This window comes from Salvelinus fontinalis, chromosome 1 (genome assembly GCF_029448725.1).
Source record: "Salvelinus fontinalis isolate EN_2023a chromosome 1, ASM2944872v1, whole genome shotgun sequence".
In the NCBI taxonomy this organism is placed as follows: domain Eukaryota; kingdom Metazoa; phylum Chordata; class Actinopteri; order Salmoniformes; family Salmonidae; genus Salvelinus; species Salvelinus fontinalis.
The window spans coordinates 52,363,462-52,380,932 of record NC_074665.1 but is presented as its reverse complement, the minus strand read 5'-3'; the positions used below and the strand labels follow the sequence as shown (position 1 = coordinate 52,380,932).

At 42.2% G+C, this 17,471-nt stretch overlaps 1 protein-coding gene across 6 annotated transcripts in view; it reads right to left on the bottom strand.

The window, feature by feature from the left end:
• Nucleotides 1–1,449: 1,449 nt before the first annotated feature.
• Nucleotides 1,450–17,471, bottom strand: part of LOC129857526 (transcription factor COE3) — a 73,051-nt gene continuing 57,029 nt past the window's right edge. For 3 of the 6 annotated variants that reach the window (XM_055925858.1, XM_055925866.1, XM_055925874.1), the window contains exons 11-16: nucleotides 10,222–10,310; nucleotides 5,499–5,564; nucleotides 5,129–5,300; nucleotides 4,833–5,018; nucleotides 4,428–4,595; nucleotides 1,450–3,182 (exon numbers count right to left, since the gene is read on the bottom strand). In XM_055925858.1, the coding sequence (XP_055781833.1) occupies nucleotides 3,151–3,182; nucleotides 4,428–4,595; nucleotides 4,833–5,018; nucleotides 5,129–5,300; nucleotides 5,499–5,564; nucleotides 10,222–10,310 (713 nt within the window). In that variant the 3' untranslated portion in view covers nucleotides 1,450–3,150. The remainder of the gene's footprint in view (nucleotides 3,183–4,427; nucleotides 4,596–4,832; nucleotides 5,019–5,128; nucleotides 5,301–5,498; nucleotides 5,565–10,221; nucleotides 10,311–17,471) is intronic. The other 3 variants (XM_055925882.1, XM_055925890.1, XM_055925900.1) reach the window with 1 other exon arrangement.

The following is a 17,471-nucleotide window of genomic DNA, read 5'->3' as shown; positions in this document are numbered from 1 at the left end:
TGGATGTGTTGAGCCTTGGCCTCCTTTGATTGCATGACCTCTTGACCCCAGCCTGTGTTGGAGAGCGTGGCGGCCACATGGTCCAGGTGTCTATCAGGCTCTGGTTATGGGGCGTTATTGACTCAGGATTTATAAATATTTAATGCACACATTAAGATCATGGTGGAGGGCAGCCATTAGAGTTCTGCAATAGACAAGCTCTAACCACGATTGAGTGCTTTAGCTATGGCTTTTGGTAAAGGGAGAGCATGGTGTGATTTCCTAGCACTCATATTTTCCTGCCTGGCATTATTTGGCATGATCCAAAATACTTGCCTACTATGTTTGTTATCCTGTTATTAAAGGTCTCAGACGCACATTAAATCATTGTTCATTGATAGATAATGCATACCACTTGATTTATGCTCAGACTATAAATTATTAGAAGTGTTTATACAGAGTACATGGATTCAGGTTTTCCTTTCACAAGGTTTTGAATTTGGGGGGAAAAAAACACTGAGCAAGAAAATAGATCTAAAACTGTGTTGATCTAAAGCAAGCAGGCATGTGACTATTGTTATCAGACACTACATATTATCGAGGGAATGTTTTGACGCACACAGTGATCGTAGTTGAAAATGTAATCGTTCTCTGGTGTATCTGACCTCACACTATCAGCATCACCTGCATTATCTTATGTGCCATGAGATCTATGCACGCCGCTGGCATAATAAGCTGTGATTTGCTGATTCCTGCTCATCTTGCATTCACTTAATTGTGCATTATAGGGAGGGATAGCCATGGGCACTGGTGCCTTGATGAGAAATTGACATTTTGTGACCTGGTCTCCAGGACCACTCAGAAAGCAAGATAAGATGTTTAGTTGTTTTAAAGGAGAGGTGGTATTCTTCCCTGTCGCTTCTCTATCTCTCCGTTTGACCCACTTGATGAGTATAGATTTCACAGGGCCCCCTTTCAGTGCTCAAACTATGAGTTTCAAAACAATACCAACCCCTTATAGACAGCGGATAACCTTGCTCTTTCAATGCATTGATTCTTTATTAACTAGGCGGCCTAATGCAATGAAATGAGGTATTTGAATGGGGCCTCTTTAGGTTGCTTTGAATAAAAAGCTCACACATGAAAGGCTACAATACATTTAACAGGCCATTTTAAAGCACGGCTGTAGTGAGAGATGCAGATATAAAGATCAATATGAATGTGCCTCAAAGCCAGATTGCTGGGCCAAAATCACAGAACTGCACAGAGATTTGTTTTGACTATTTATGAGAGCATAGAATTACGTTTAAAATTAAATACTTTTTTAAATGTTGCAACCTGTTTCTGAATCTAAAAGGCTAGCAACCCCCATGGAGAGTGTGGCAGCCCTGGCTCTTACAGGGGCAATCATGAACAAAAGTGTTCTGTGTAATTTATCAATAACAATTGAAGAAATCCACAGGCATCAGCAAGTTTTTGTAGTTTTTTACTCCAAATTTTTTATAAAACATCACTTATTAATTTCTGTTTTCATTCCAAATTTTTACATTTTGAATTTTTGTTCCCTGTAAACACATTTAAGCTATGTGGCAGAGTCATAAGTTCTGAGTAAAAATGACTTGTATACATTCTACAAAACAGAAAGAAAATACAACCACAAATGGAGTTCCTTCCTCCAAGGTTGTCCCTCATGCACATTGTTTCTATTGTATCTTAACAACTATCATATGGGTCACAAACTATTTATTTGACAATACAACCAACAAAGTTTTCTCTGTATAGATAATTTAAAATCAATATAAAAATAAACAATGAAGTTTGACTTCCCTTTAAAAAAAATGGACAGAGAGTCTTGACAGAGTAACAAAACTTTGAAGATATGTGAAATATATGGACATCGCATTTTATCAAATACAAAAAAAACATGAATGCAACAGTTCTTGGCTGAAATTCTCTGTGCTGCATCACTATTAAGGGCATGACGATTAATACATACATAATGAAAAGCAATATACAAAATTTCAGAGATAAATACAATATTTATAGTTGATATGTTACAAAATTTCCCTCAAGTGAGCGCAAGTGTGTGTTGGAATGGAAATATGACAATGAACTACTTTCGACTTTAGATGGAGTTAAATTTTGCTTTAAATGTTGTTGTTGATCTAAAAGAACATGGAAAAAAGACAGATGTATAAATATTTAGCACAATTTTGGCAATATCACAATAGTCTACAAGTTTAGAACCACATATAAAACACATAACGGGATTTGGAGCTAGAAGGAAGAGGATGGCGCTCGTCAACAAGAAACAGACTTCACAGTAGCCTAAGAATGCATTAATATACAGTGCTAGCAAAAAAGTTTTAAAAAAACATGGCAAAACACACTTGCTTAAAAGGAAGCTCTAAACATGGAACAGAGCAAGGTGTTCTACGTACGCCAGAGTACTTGTAGAATCCAAGATCATTTTCACTTTCGAAGATAAACTTCTAGCTACAATAAATTACAAATTTAATTTAAGATGTATGATTGAAACATGATACAATCTTACCCGGCCCCACCCATTTACTTGCATTTGATGTATTTTATGATTGATTTCTAACATTATATATCTCATATATTTTCCAGTTGAAAATCTTAAACCTTCTTGGCCCCACTGTATTTTATCACACATAAAAATACAAAAGGACACATTATAAAGACACACAAATGTGAATCTATTGAAAGAGAGTTAAAACAAAAAACAATTTCTGAGGCAAACAAGTTCATAGGTAAATGTACATCAGTGTTTACATTAAAACCAAATGGTGAGTCCACAGAGATCCTTCCCATATGGTTCACTGGACATAGCCAAAGTTCCACCAGATAGGCATACAAAATAAACACCCCGTCGTCCTTTGTCTTCTTCGAGGTTGATCAAATGGAAAAATATAAGCAAAAAAAGCTAAAATCATTCAGTTCTTAATGAAATGCTTTGTCCACATGTCCAAATCTTAACTCTTGAAATAGTCTTTTCAAAGAAAATCATGTTTATATCTTCATTAAAAACAGAATAAGCTGTTGACTATATCCTCAGTATTATAGACTACACCAGTGTCTTTGCTGTGTGATAAAGGGGTGTCCTGTAGAGTTGTGAGTAGACTGGTGCTTGAGACGATGAAAGTGCATTTACATTGGAGGTACGACCAGACCGGACATAGCTGGGGGAAAAAATAGCGAAGGAGAAATTGCATTAAGCACGTTCATCTTACCCAACGTATTCAATTGGATAAGCAAAACATTCAGCTATTTACATCAAAGAACTTTAAAAAAAGATGTGATGTTACGATATTGTGAGACTGTGTGTATGAGTGTGTGCATGTGTGCCTGTGTGATGCGTTTGTGTATATGTGTAGTGTGTCTGTGCATGTGTGAGTGCACACATCTCTAACAGGACAGTTTCAAAAGCCTCCCTCTTGCTCTGACATTTCAGGCCCCAGCAGGCCAGTGGGGCTACGTGTGATATTCCTCCTGGTGTTGAGGTAATGGCAAACAGTGAACCAGACTCCCAGGAGAGACGGCCCTGCCGACCGTGGAACAACAACATGGCCACTACCCAGAATGCTGTGCTACAACCCCCCCCCCCTCCCTCGTCACTCAAAGACTCTCCTCAGACTGACTCCCCTCACACTCAAACTATCCTCCATACTGAGGATGCAGCTACTACATTACACTTCTATTTCCACATGCACTACACTAGTCCCATTTCAAAATCATTATCCATGAGATTAGACAGAGATCAAAGGTAGTTTCGATTATTTTACCCAGACAATCTGCTAGGATATCATTAGCAACTCTACCTTATACAGAGACTTGATATACTCGGTATTTCACACATTCTGAACAATTATGTGGCCAGTGAAGTGCCAGGATGAAAAATCATTGCACTGCTCTCAGTGTATTTGTAGTGTCATGGTTGGAATGCTTTTAAGTTTGCCAGCACAGATGATGGCAAGGCATTGCTCATTAATTTCTGCACAACATGTATTAATAAGTATGATCGTGTAGCAAGATGAACTTTAATTTCCCACTTCATTAAGCTCAATGTTATTAATCTTGGGGCACAGGCTACAGCTAAGCTTGTTTTCAAAGCAATCATGTTGGTCATGACACACGCACAAAACCTAATAAACATAATTACTAAAACAATTCTGGGAAGGCGGTTTTCTTAGGCCTCGGACTATATCATTTGCTATACTGGATGGGTTGTGTGTGGTGTGTTTGCATGCCTGCTTACGTGGATGCATTTGTTCATGTGCGTGTGAGTGTTTGCTTGTGTGAGTGTGTGTGTGTACAGTACATGTGTGTGCCCTCATGCTTGCTTGTGTATTTGAATGTAAACTCAAAGATGTAAATAATAAATTGTAGCCTGTTAAAATGCATATTTGTAATGATTAGTCCCTCACCAAACCGGACAGAGGCATGAGCCGCGGTATCTGCCCAGTAGTCCGAAGGGAAGGGATGAGGGGGTGAGGGGGGCTCACCTTGCAGTCCGTTGCCATTTGCGCTGGTGCAGGAAGGGGGTGGGGAGGCCTGGGGTCGGACCACAGGGGCGAAGGCGCTCTTTTGTTTAACTGCAGACAAGATATGGGAGGGGGTGGGGGGTGGGGGGGTAAGAACATGCTATCGGACTAAACTGGGCTGTATTCAGTGAGGTGAAACGCTCAGAACATTGCCAATAGAAATGTAAAGAATAGAGCTAACATGATTTCGATTCTCTACCTGACAGACAAGTATATCTGCCCTACATAATACATTTCTATCTGAACCTTGTGCAACTTTGCTCCCTCCTGAATGGCAGCTCTACTCACTTCCATATGGAGAGTTGGCAGAGGATCCATTGAGGAACCCAGGGGAGCTGGGCACTCCCAGGTTGGACATGCCAGAGTTACCGTAGCCATTCATACTGTTACTGACGGTGTTGTAGCTGGACTGCTGTGGGGTGCTGCTGGTGATGTACCCCCGTGGAGACGCACTGCTGGTGTTCCGGCTGTAGCCTACCGAATAGGAATAAGAGGAGGACAGGGTGATTAGAGGTCTATAGGATTCATTAATTCTTTCATTGACGGTGAATGACTCTTGACCACTAAGCATTATTTCCACCTACCCTGGTCGTTTCCCTGTGACTCGGACACGTTGACGGCTAGTTGGCTGCTGAAGGAGTTGACTCCCATCATGCCGTGGGAGGCTGTGTTGGCGAGGGAGGGGATCTGGTTGTGGTTACGGGGAACGCTGTACAGGGCCTCAGCTATGTCCGCTGCCCTCTTCAGAATGATCTCCTGTGAACACGGAGGTAGAAGTTCGAGTTATTGAGCTGCTCTTTTGTCCTCAGTCATCCATTATGATGGCTTCGTTTGATATGTTCTGTAAGATGTGTGTGTGTGTGTGTGTGTGTGTGTGTGTGTGTGTGTGTGTGTGTGTGTGTGTGTGTGTGTGTGTGTGTGTGTGTGTGTGTGTGTGTGTGTCGGTCTGCATACCTGGTTATTGTGGGGCATTCCATACAGTGCTTCAACAAGGTCAGCTGCTCTTTTCAGCAATACCTCCTGATAAAAAAAAAGAGGAAAGACATACATTATTGAAATGCTGATGACAGGTCAAAGGTTAATATGACACTTCATGACACGGTTCAACGAGCACCATGACATGTAATGTAACAACAAGAGGTCTATATTAGGTGGGTGAGTAAACGTGGCCCTGTATTGAGAGGCACCAACATTGCATTAGGCCACCAATTCTTCTCTCCTCGGAACCACTGGGAACAAGAATAATGTCCCATCTCTTAATTAAACCACCCTAGGCCTTAAAAACAACATCTCACCCTCTAATTCTGGGCTCGCGTTTGCACAAGAGTTCAGCACTGGAGTCTCCTTTCTTCAGAACAATTAAGTGAATTAGCTTGGGTTAATCTAGTTCTGCCGTAATGACATTAAGGAATTTTTCAATTAACCTCTTTGACTGGCTGTTGTAAAGGACTTCACAAATGACTTCCCATTCAGCGAGAGCTGGGTGCTTGTGCCTCTGGGACATGGATGCATGGGATGTAGTCTTATCCATGTTTGCATGCTCGCCCCTGCTTCACAGTAAGGATTAGCCATGTTGCTTTGGCTCCTAACACTGAGAAGGAGTTGGCCCTGGATCCTGTTCCCTGCTCTACTTCAGAATAGGTTGGCGTGTTAGTGTGCTTTTATCTGCTCTTTGAATTGAGCACTTCATGAAATCCTTCATGGAGCACCACAGTGCTCTGTTTAGTGTGATGCTCCGAGCAATATGTTTGGAAAACCACCTACTCCATTTAGAAGCCTTTATTCTCACAAGAAAAAAGCTTGAGATATTGATGTGGGATTTTATTTAAATATGTGTTTACTGGCACCTGCTGTATTGCAGCAATTTGTTGACTTTCCGTCAGAACCCAGGTTAAAAGTGATGGAAATCTGTCACTGGAAACATCTCAGATTGCCCTTGTTTTCTTCCCACATTGCGTGTTTTGCTTCGCGGGCCTCAGTAATTTGTGTGAAGTGTTCCATCACTTGGCAATAGCAATCCGGGATTAAGACGGCAGCTGCCGTAAATGAATGTAAACACAGCCATCGCGCCTTCAAACAGCGGCCTCCAAGACTTGGCCTGTGTTTCCAAGGCAGCGTGTATGGAGCGTGTATGGAGCGTGTATGGAGTGTGTGTGGGCCTCCTTTCATCCTGAAGAGCCATATCTTCCTGAAGTCCTTGATTTATCAAGATGAATCGCTGTAGAAGCCACTTCTAGCATGTGCCATGCTCTTATAGAAACATATAGCATAATCCACCAAGTTACCGCATGGGTGGCTCTCTTTAAAATGGGCATTTACCTCTGAAATTGGTGTGTATGCTCAACGGTGCATGCATCTAGTTTGCATAGAAATAAAGAATTATGGTTGTCGTGAGGCAGGTACACTAAATGAGAGGACCAGCTGTCTTTATGTGTTCTCATCAGGCAGAACAGATTCCTCTCTCGCTCACTGAGTGAGACAGTGTATTTTCTTTTCTTCTTCCTTCAGTTAATAATTACCAATAATCTATTCTATCATATTTCAAGATCTTCTACATGCCTCTCAATTTCAAACAACAATTCAAGCAATTAAGACTGTCATGTTCGCAAGCGCCATGTTTCATTCATTTCATTCTGAAAACCTCCTCTCCATCCTTGTCCATATGGTACTTTGCAGCAGCGACATAAGGACAGCTTGGAAAAAAGAGAGAGAAAACGATATTGCCTCTCATCCTTAATCTGTCGTTTACCGCGTGGCGTCTTAACTAACCAAGCTCACTCGCAGGGCTATGCTTAAGTGGTGGCCTAGTCACATCCCAGGATGATGGGAAGTGTGGTACCCAATCAACCACAGAGTTTGTTTTGTTTCCGACGAGACACTTTCACGCATATCGGCTCACGCTGTGAATACGATTAGCATCGAATGGTGTTCTGGGGCATTTCCATGTAAATCTGGATATATAATGTAATTGCCATTCTTGTCATGGAGACAGACATATCAGAGCACCATGTTAAATTGAAAACAATTAAAGCCCATAGATGATCTTCGTTGTTTTGCCCATAGATGATCTTCGTATTTCTATTGATGTTATCACAGTTAATAAAATGGGGCCCAGGTTATGTAGCTTTGAGTGTTAATATCATTATAAAACTGTATGGCAATTAGCGTGCTAGCTCTAGCCTGAATACATTCAGAAGGATAGGGCCATTAGATGTAGAATAGACATTCATTTAAAAACATTGGTAATTGCTTGACATTAACATATTTGTAATATTTGTTTTCTGCTTGTGGATTACACAAAGAATTGGAAAAGAATAGGTTTGTGTTTATTTTGGAAAACAAAGAGAGAAGGAATGCAATCAACTTAATAATAAAACAATATTGCTTTTCTGCTTTTAATTGAGTAATTAATCTAATTTGTTACAGAAGAAAGGAGAAATTGAGTGTGGTACAGTGTGACATCCAGTCTATTTGTCCATTACTGCCACAGGGCACAAAATGGTATTATAAATTGTCTTCTTCATATGATGAATCGAAAATTGTTTTATAACAAGATCTTAAAAAGGAGGGTGAATTCCGAAGTCTCTGTTCACTTAACGCCATGCCCGCAAAGCAATCTCCTTTCGCATCACTTGACTGCTCACACTTATTACTTTCATATTCACTCTGGACTCTGCATTGGATTTTTTTTATCGCTGCTTCTCCCATAGGGTCAGTTTGTCATCTGCAATGTTGTCTTAAAATTACGAGGTAAACTTCAATCAGAGCACACTTCCCCCCTTTTTTCTCAGTGTAGCAACAATATTAGCGTGCATCCCTTGCAATCCATGAGCACTACCATATTGGCTTTCTGTCTCCTCACAATTACCACTTGTCTTACTGGTCCTGGGGAAAAGGATGGTGGAAATCAATAGCGCCGTAATATTATCAACTGGAGGGTGAAGTCATTGAGGGAGGGGGGCCCGGTGTCGATTTGCCTTTCTGCTAATGCATACTTCGCCTCCTCCAGCTTTATCTCCTTTTTATAGAGTCTTTCCGCCTCACCTGCAGCCCGTAATGGCTGTTCTCTTCACGCCGTCTCCCTTCTTGTTCCAAATGTACATGCCATCCACCCTGAGGCTTGTATATTGGGAGTGTGCTGTTGACCCCTCGAGGCGACCCTCAGATGGCAAGCTTAACAATGATGAATCACTCTGTAGAATCATTTACATGGCCCCCTGAACCCCATATTTGGGTCCATTAGAGAGCAAATCAAATATTTATATTATTTATTGGAAGTGCATGGTTTCATCTCACTCTGAGATTGGGCCATGTGAGGGCTGGGGGGGAGACCCTGCTATATTAAGTAAACACACTGAGGAAACTCATCTCAGATTGAGTCAAAATGTGTTTTATCGCCAAAACGTATTTTGTTCTCCAAGAAGAAAAGATGTATACTGTAGTAAAAGTATGCATCACAATATTCCTTGTTATGTTCAAATTGCACATTTTACGGAGATGTACTGACTAAATTGAGTGTGTGAAGACAGAGAGACCCAGGGCAGGGAGACTTGCAGCCATAAAAGCTAAGTGAACCTTTCCTTTGGTCTTACAAATGTACTGTTGAAATTAGAGTTACATTTCATGTCCAGGTGTTGTTTTGAGTCTCTACGGGGACCAAACTCTAATTGAAACACTTCATATAGTGCACCAGAGACTGCTGGCTGCGATGTCGTATATCTTCCTATTGACTTTGCCCAGTCGTCCATACTACACCACACAGCCTGGTCTTTATTAAATTGTCCGTTGGACGTTAATGATATTGCAGTGTTGCATGCTGGGCTTTAATAGATAAGGTCTTAAAAGGCTTTATGGTATTATTAAAACTCTGAGGTGGTCACCAATTTACTGCGTGCCAAGGGAGTCTGTGCAAACTAATCAGTCATAATATTACATTTGACGCATATGGAATGCCACTTATACCAAATGGGAACTAGCAGGGTCACAATCAGACGAGCCCAGTAATAGATTTTATCTGAGGAAATAGAAATACCAGAGAATCAAAGAATGGCTGAAATATGTGGCTTTGTTTTCATGTTGAAAAATGCCAAAATGGCAGGCTACCGGATATGTGTCACAAGCATGTGGGAATCAAGAGCCTTTCAACTCCTTTACTGAGTTCTAAAGAAAACAGTGAGACCTAACGCATAATAACGTGTCGCTCTGGCCTTATTAGCCACACTAAGACTGGGGGGGTTTACGAGCGTAGAGTCATGTAAACAACAGATTAAACCAAATGGAGCTGTGGAGAACGAAGGGAAAACATGAGCAGGGTAATGACGGCCCAGACGACCAGGAGATTATCATCTCCACAGACTACTGGAGAGGAAAGACGTCTGATTGAGCTATTTTGCCACACAGAAAGTTTACCACCCGCCTGCCTGCCTCCCTCTCTCTCCTCTTACTAAACAAATACATTCCCAAATCAATGCTACATGGACGCACCAGTGTGTGTATGTGTGTGTGTCTACTGTATTTCCGTTTGGTTCAAAAGTTTGATCTTCTTTTGATGTTGTTTTGTTTCTTGGTCTTTGATGATGCTGTTGGGTTAGCAGCTGTGGTGTGTGTATGGTGTCGTGTGTTGTGTCTATATGGTGTTGTAATGTCAAGTTCTGTGAAGATGAGACATAACACTGACCTTTGGTAACCTCTCAGGGTCACCCGGGTGCCTGGGGATGACCTTCTGCAGCCTCTGGAACCCATAGTCGATGGTTGGCTCATTGAGGGCTGACCAAAAAAAAATCCCAATTGTTAGACAATGTGAAGTGAAGTGAAATAACAGCTCTGTCAACCAATGTCTGCAATGCACAACAGCTAGCATGAAAACTCTATCACAAGTGTCACAACCCCCCTGCATCCAGTTAAATTCTCATTTAGCAAAATAGCCATGATGACATGATGCAGTACATCAGTCTAGAGCAGGTCTCATATCTCTTACAGGGCCCAACTCTTTTTATCTTCACGGAAATATTGAGAGCAAATGACATAGTGGGGTGTGTTAATCTAACCGAGCTTTAATAATCTGTGAAAGTCCAGAAATTGATCCAGCGTGAGTTGCTGTCACTCCAGCGCTGCACCTACTGTACCACCCCGCTGCTCTGCTGAAATACTGCAGCAGATCACACAGAGCGATCAATCTCACCCACCCCTCAAAGAGTAATCTGGAGCAGCGAGCCGTATTGGGCTATGAATCAGTGGCACAAAGTAAATGAATCATAAGTCAGACTTTGGTAAGACTAAGGCGGTTGATGTCTGACAGTCATAATGGGTAATTTAAGGCTTCCTTACAACTCTCGCTGATTCTAAACAATCATGTACACCCGTAGGCCAAGGGGAAGGTAGGAGGGAGGGGAGGAGAAGGAACGACTTAATAGAGAACATCACTTCTCAATGTAGATATCATTTTCAGGAGAGTAACTCAGACGAGCGTGGCAGTGCCTCATAAATCAATGGCTTTCTGTGGAGACTAATAAGAGCTGCCTACCTCTATTCATTGTTCAGCCTGTAATTTGGCCCATCACTCATTACTCAGCATGTAATTTTGGCATTAACGCAGCAAGGCTTGCTCAACCTGCTGAACACGAGAGAACATGAAGGCTAACGCCACACGTACAGCCAGCGCCACTGACACACAGACCAGGAAGGCACTGGCGCCGGCAGACACACACACACACACACACACAGTACAGGCTACTGATCAATGGTACAGGGCTGTGCAGTGTGCACTACCAACATGATATCATAGGAAAATGTCATTCTGGCACGTTTTTGCAAAAAGGTCACAATAACTGATGTTTTTCTCAATACATTGCAGTCAATGGGAAAAGATGAGTGTCACAGGGTTGATGTTTTTCTCAGTACATTGCAGTCAATGGGAAAAGATGAGTGTCACAGGGTTGATGTTTTTCTCAGTACATTGCAGTCAATGGGAAAAGATGAGTGTCACAGGGTTGACGTTTTAGTAATACATTGCAGTAATTGTTCTCAATACATTGCTGTCAATGGGAAAAGATGAGTGTCACAGGATTTACATTTTTCTTGTTTATCTAATGTTTCTCTCTCTCACTCTCTACCTCCTATTTACCCCCATTTCTCTTCTCTCTCTCTCCCCCTTCTTTCACCCCCACCTCCCTCTCCCCCTCCCCCTTCCATTACATCTGCCTCCTTCTTTCCCTTATCTCTCTCTCAAATCTGTCTCCCTATCCTTCCTTCACCTTCTCTTTCTCTCTCTCTCTCTCCCATTCCCTCACTCTCCCCTTCTCTCTTCCCCCCCCTCCATTCTTTCTACCTCCTCTTTCCCTGCCACACCCTCCTCTCCACACTTTCTCCCCCTCTCTCTCCCACCTCTGTCAGTCTGTTGACTCTCTCTCCCCTCCTTCCTTGTTCTCCCCCTCCCTCTTTCACCATTTCCCTCTCTCTCGCCCCCTCTCCCCCTCCCTCAATCTTTCCCTTCCCTCTCTCTCGCCCCCTCTCCCCCCTCCCTCAATCTCTCCCTTCCCTCTCTCTCACCCCCTCTCCCCCTCCCTCAATCTCTCCCTTCCCTCTCTCTCGCCCCCTCTCCCCCCTCCCTCAATCTCTCCCTTCCCTCTCTCTCCTCCCCCTTCCATTCTCTCTGTCCTTCTTTCCCTACATCCCCCTCCTCTCGTCGCTCTCTCTCTGCCTCTTCCTCCTCTCTCCCTCTTTTCTCCCACAGACAGACAGGCAGACACAGACAGAAAGACAGACAGACAGACAGACAGACACAGAGAGTTTCAAGTTTCAAGTCAATCAAAACATGTGTTAGGATGGATCGACCTAAGATATATGGAATTGTTTTAAGAAGGTCATACCAAGGATCATTTAGCTATTTGATTTAGAATTTTAAGACACCTTGAAGTATCCCCCAAAAAATATATTAAAAGAAAAGGCTTTACTGCTTTTAGCCCATACAAAGGCATTGAATAACAGATTCATTCAATTGAACAACAGATATTCCCCCCCAGAAAATTGAAAGGAACTTTTCTTCTGAAGTTTCTGTCCTATATCTGCGAGACATAAGATCAGGAGTAATTTATTTTTTTACCCCTTATTTTTTGGCACTAAACAGTCTCCATATATACCTTCCGATGAGTCTTGTGAGGCCTGTGGGCATCCTAGAGCAAAACTCTCTGTTACCCCCCCCCCCCCCCCCCCCTTTCCGGTTAACGTTAGGGTTATGTCTAGGCCCTAACCTGAACCCCTAGCTTCATGTTCACTCCCAGCTCAACCCTAACCGTAACCCTAACTCTAGCTTCAGGTCCATATCCTGGCTCAACCCGAAACCTAGCCTCAACCCTAACCCTAATCCTTACCTTAGCTTAATATGAACTCCCGGCTCAACCCTAACTATGGTTAGGGTTAAGTTTAGGGTTGAGTTTAGAGTTTGTCTGCCTGCTTGCCTGCCTGCCTCCCTCTCTGCCTGTCTGTGAGTTTAAATATCTCTCTGTTTGTGTCTGTCTGTCTGTGAGTGGATATCTCTGTCTGTCTGTCTGTGAGTGGATATCTCTGTCTGTCTGTCTGTGAGTTTATGTCTGTCTGTCTGTCTGTCTGTGAGTTTATGTCTGTCTGTCTGTCTGTCTGTGAGTTTATGTCTGTCTGTCTGTCTGTCTGTCTGTGAGTTTATGTCTGTCTGTCTGTCTGTCTGTGAGTTTATGTCTGTCTGTCTGTCTGTCTGTCTGTCTGTCCGTCTGTCCGTCTGTCTGTCTTTCACCAATTTACCCATTGCAGCTCTTTCACCAACTTTTTTGTTTTGAATGCGATGTACTGAGTTATGCCCCAATACATATCTATACATCAATATCCTGTCTGTGGAATTGGGAAAGTGGAGAGAGAAGTGGAGGTGGGAGAGACAGGAGGGAGATACAGAAGGTAGAGGGAGAGAAATAGATTAGAGGGAGGATGGAAAGAAGGAATGAGATAGAATGGAGGGAGGGGGAATGAGAGAAAGACAATATGTAGAGTACAGAGAAAGAGATATAAGATACAGAAGGAGGGAGGGAGGGAGTGTCTGTGATGCCTTTCTCTATGCATCCATATTGTGATGTTAATCTTCCCCCATTGAATTCAATTTATTCACTTGGGCATCACCCCTGTGACACTCATCTTTTCCCATTGACTGCACTGTATCGATATAAACGTCAACCCTGTGATACTCATCCTTTCGCATTGACTACAATTTATTGGCATAAGATTCAATTGGTTGATGCTTAATTTTTCTCATTGGTTGCTATGTATTGACATAAACATCACCCCTGTGACACTCATATTTTCCCATTGACTGCAATGTACAGAGAAAAATGTCAACCATGTGACACTCAGCTTTTCCCATTGACTGCAATGTATTGAGAAAAATGTCAGCCCTGTGACACTCATCGTTTCACATTGACTGCAATGTACTGAGAAAAATGTCAACACTGTGACTCTCATCTTTTCCGATTGACTGTAATGTATTAAGAAAAACGTCAACTACTGTGACACTCATATTGTCCCTTTGACTGCAATGTATTGAGAAAAACGTCAGCTACTGTGACATTTAACTTTTTTGCAAAAACATGCCAGGATGACGTTTTCAGGCTGATCCACATAAAGTGAAGTCCCAACAATCAAACACACCACATGACAACATACATCCTGGAAATCTGATTTGACATCTTATCATGCATCCCGGAACACCAAAGGTCGGCTTCAGAACATGAGGGAACGCCATTTTCTTTGTGAGGGAACGTCATGATTTTGCCATATTTCTTTTGTTATTTCCTTCCCCCATCTATATGTACACACCGCAAGACACTACAAACTACACACTACACAAACACACACACACAATACACAACACACTACAAACAGCAAGACGCGTTCAGGTGTGTGTGTTGTAGCCCTGCCAGACCCCGCTGCTCAGTGTGATGTAAATTGTGTATGTGTAAAAAGCACTCCATAATCAGGCCATCCATCATCACAGGCTGTCAGTAGGCTCTCGCAGGGTGATACATCACGCTCTCCTGTCCTACACCTCAAACTACACACTACACAAACACACACAATACACAACACACTACACACAACACCGCTGCCGGGCATGCTGGGTATAGATACAGTAGCTACACCCCAAGACCCGGGTAATAAAGCAGCAGTATGTGATGTGTATTTTGGAAGTATTTACATTTACAATTTTCCTGAAGTAATGCAGCCTGAAATAGTTTGAAAAACAGAATGCACTGCACACATTTGGATATGGCATACACATTAAACGTAATTGATTTTGAATTCTCTATCATTTCTGTTCGAAAACACTACATGACTTTGTAAGGGGGAAAGGGGACCTAGAAAGTGAGCATCAAATACCAAAGATAGTGAACAAGATGTCTCTTTCTCTCTTGCTCTTTAAGAAGAGGATTAAAGCATGTCTCATGGTGCTGTGATTGGGGTGCAACTCTGGGCCATGAGAAGTGCATGTCGACGTGTCACCCTCTCATCTATCATGGAGATGATCTTTGCAACAACCCTGCATAATGAAATTGGTGGCACAGACCCCCATCTGCTATCGATTTCATGCAAATGACGTTGACAGCTGATGGAGACTTGCGTTAGTGCTAAACGGTGCTGTCAGTTGATGAGTTGACAGTTCTGTAGTTGGACCGTGTACACACAGAGACGGACACAGACACTGTCAATAATCCTATAAGGGCTGATGACGGCGCACACTGAGTGTACAAAACATTATGAAGCCTGCTCTTTCTATAACATAGACTGACCAGGGGAATCCAGGTGAAATCAATAAGGGATCATAGCTGTCACCTGTTAAATCCACTTCAATCAGTGGAGATGAAGGAGACCGGTGAAAGAAGGATTCTTAAGCCTTGAGACAATTGAGACATGGATCGTGTACGTGTGCCATTGAGAGGGTGAATGGGCAAAACAAAATATTTAAGTGCCTTTGAACGGGGTATGGTTGTACGTGCCAGGCGCATCGGTTTGTGTCAAGAACTGCAACACTGCTGGGGTTTTAACACTCAACAGTTAACCTGTGTGTATAAAAGAAAATCCACCACCCAAAGCACAACTTGACACAACCGTAGAGGCGGGTAATTATGAGGTGGAGAGATTGTCTGACCTCTCACTCCTTGCTTAACAATCAAACTTGAGGACAGTGTTATTATACACCACTCATACACTTGCCACTATACTCCCTCAAACACCTCCAAACTTTATATCCTACCTTCACTTACTCATCTCTTCCCACCATCGTGTTCTAACCCTTTAATATTGTAGCTCTGAATTCTACGATGCCCTTGGACTGTCACCATAAATGCCAACATGAGCTTCATCTCCATATTTTACCAGCGCAGTGCACTGTTGTGAGAGGTAGCTAAGGAGGAGAGAAGGGCGGGAGGAGTGTAGGAAGGGGAGCTGGCCCCCCGTGAAGATTCTCAGCCACAGTGAGGAAACATGAAACCCTCCACACACATCCCATAAATCCTGTTCTGGGTGGGGAGTCTGGCTGGGGAGGGGGAAGGCACTGGCACGTTCCAGTCACGCCCGCTTCCCGGCCCGCGGCCAATCAATACCACTTTCCTGTTTTAGAGGCGGGTAATTATGAGGTGGAGAGATTGTCTGACCTCTCACCCCTGCTGCATTACTCGGCTGATATGAAGATAAATTGCCTGATTTTGGGTAAACATATGCTGCAATTCAAACTGTCAGCACTGGTTTGCTCAGGGATAATTTGTATTGATCTTCTGGCTTCTTCCCCATTTTGCTTACTGACCTCATTGATAATTAGAGAGAAAGAGACACAGCGAGGTAAGGCAGGGGCTGCATTTGAATATTTCGGCAGGAATAAAAAGAGAGAATAAAGAAAGAGAGAGGAGAAAGACTGAATGATAGACTAATAGCATTTTCTCTTCTAAACTAGTTGAAGTTTGGCTTGAAACACTTCACTTGCTCAGCTCAATTACTTAAACATAACATTTTTCTCCTCACTTATGAGAAGCTATAATTGTTTTGTAAAGTGTTTATAACAAAATGTGTATCATGTAATCCACATAATGAAACAAAGTAATGCGAATCATTTTTAATTTGACAGCTGAAGGAGCAAAATTACGCTCACTTTAGCTTTGAACATGATTAACAAATAGATGCACAGCAGAGTTCATTCTTTGGAATCCTTCTGTTTGGAAACTTTCTTTCAGTAATTTAATATGATTGAATTTGTATACTTCACCAGGAATAAAGAGGGAGAAAAAAAGGAGTGAATGATATGGACTAATAACATTTTCTCCTCTCTTCTTCTGAACAAGTTTGAACCACTTGACTTGTTTAGTTCAAATACTCCAACTTAATATTTTCCTCATCACTTATGAGACGCTATAATTGTTTTGAATTTATAATAAGAAGTTTAGAATTTAACAACATAAATCAAATCAAATATTATCAATCATTTCATCGTTTTATTTGATGTATAGCTGACAGCTGAAGGAGCAAAATTACCATCACTTTTTGAATAGGATGCACATGATAAAACATTTTTTTAAATACCAGCTGAGTTAATTCTTTGAATGCAAGCTAAGTGGAAACTTTATGTGTATCTCAGTAATTTCCTCACTCTATTGAGTGAACGGTCATATTTCAGAACAACAAAAAAATGGAATGCCTAGACTTGGTGTGCAGCTGTGGCCATATCAATTCTCATTTCAAGCACCACACACACACACACAATGTACGGCAGGATTTCAATGGAATTCCTCTCCCTGGGATGTGCACATCCGTTCATGCTCCTAACACATTCACTCCAGAAGGCTCCAAGCCCAGTGTCTTTGCTTAAAATGCAGAGTGGACAGCCGAACAGGCGTCAGAGCACGGTCTACTACTCCT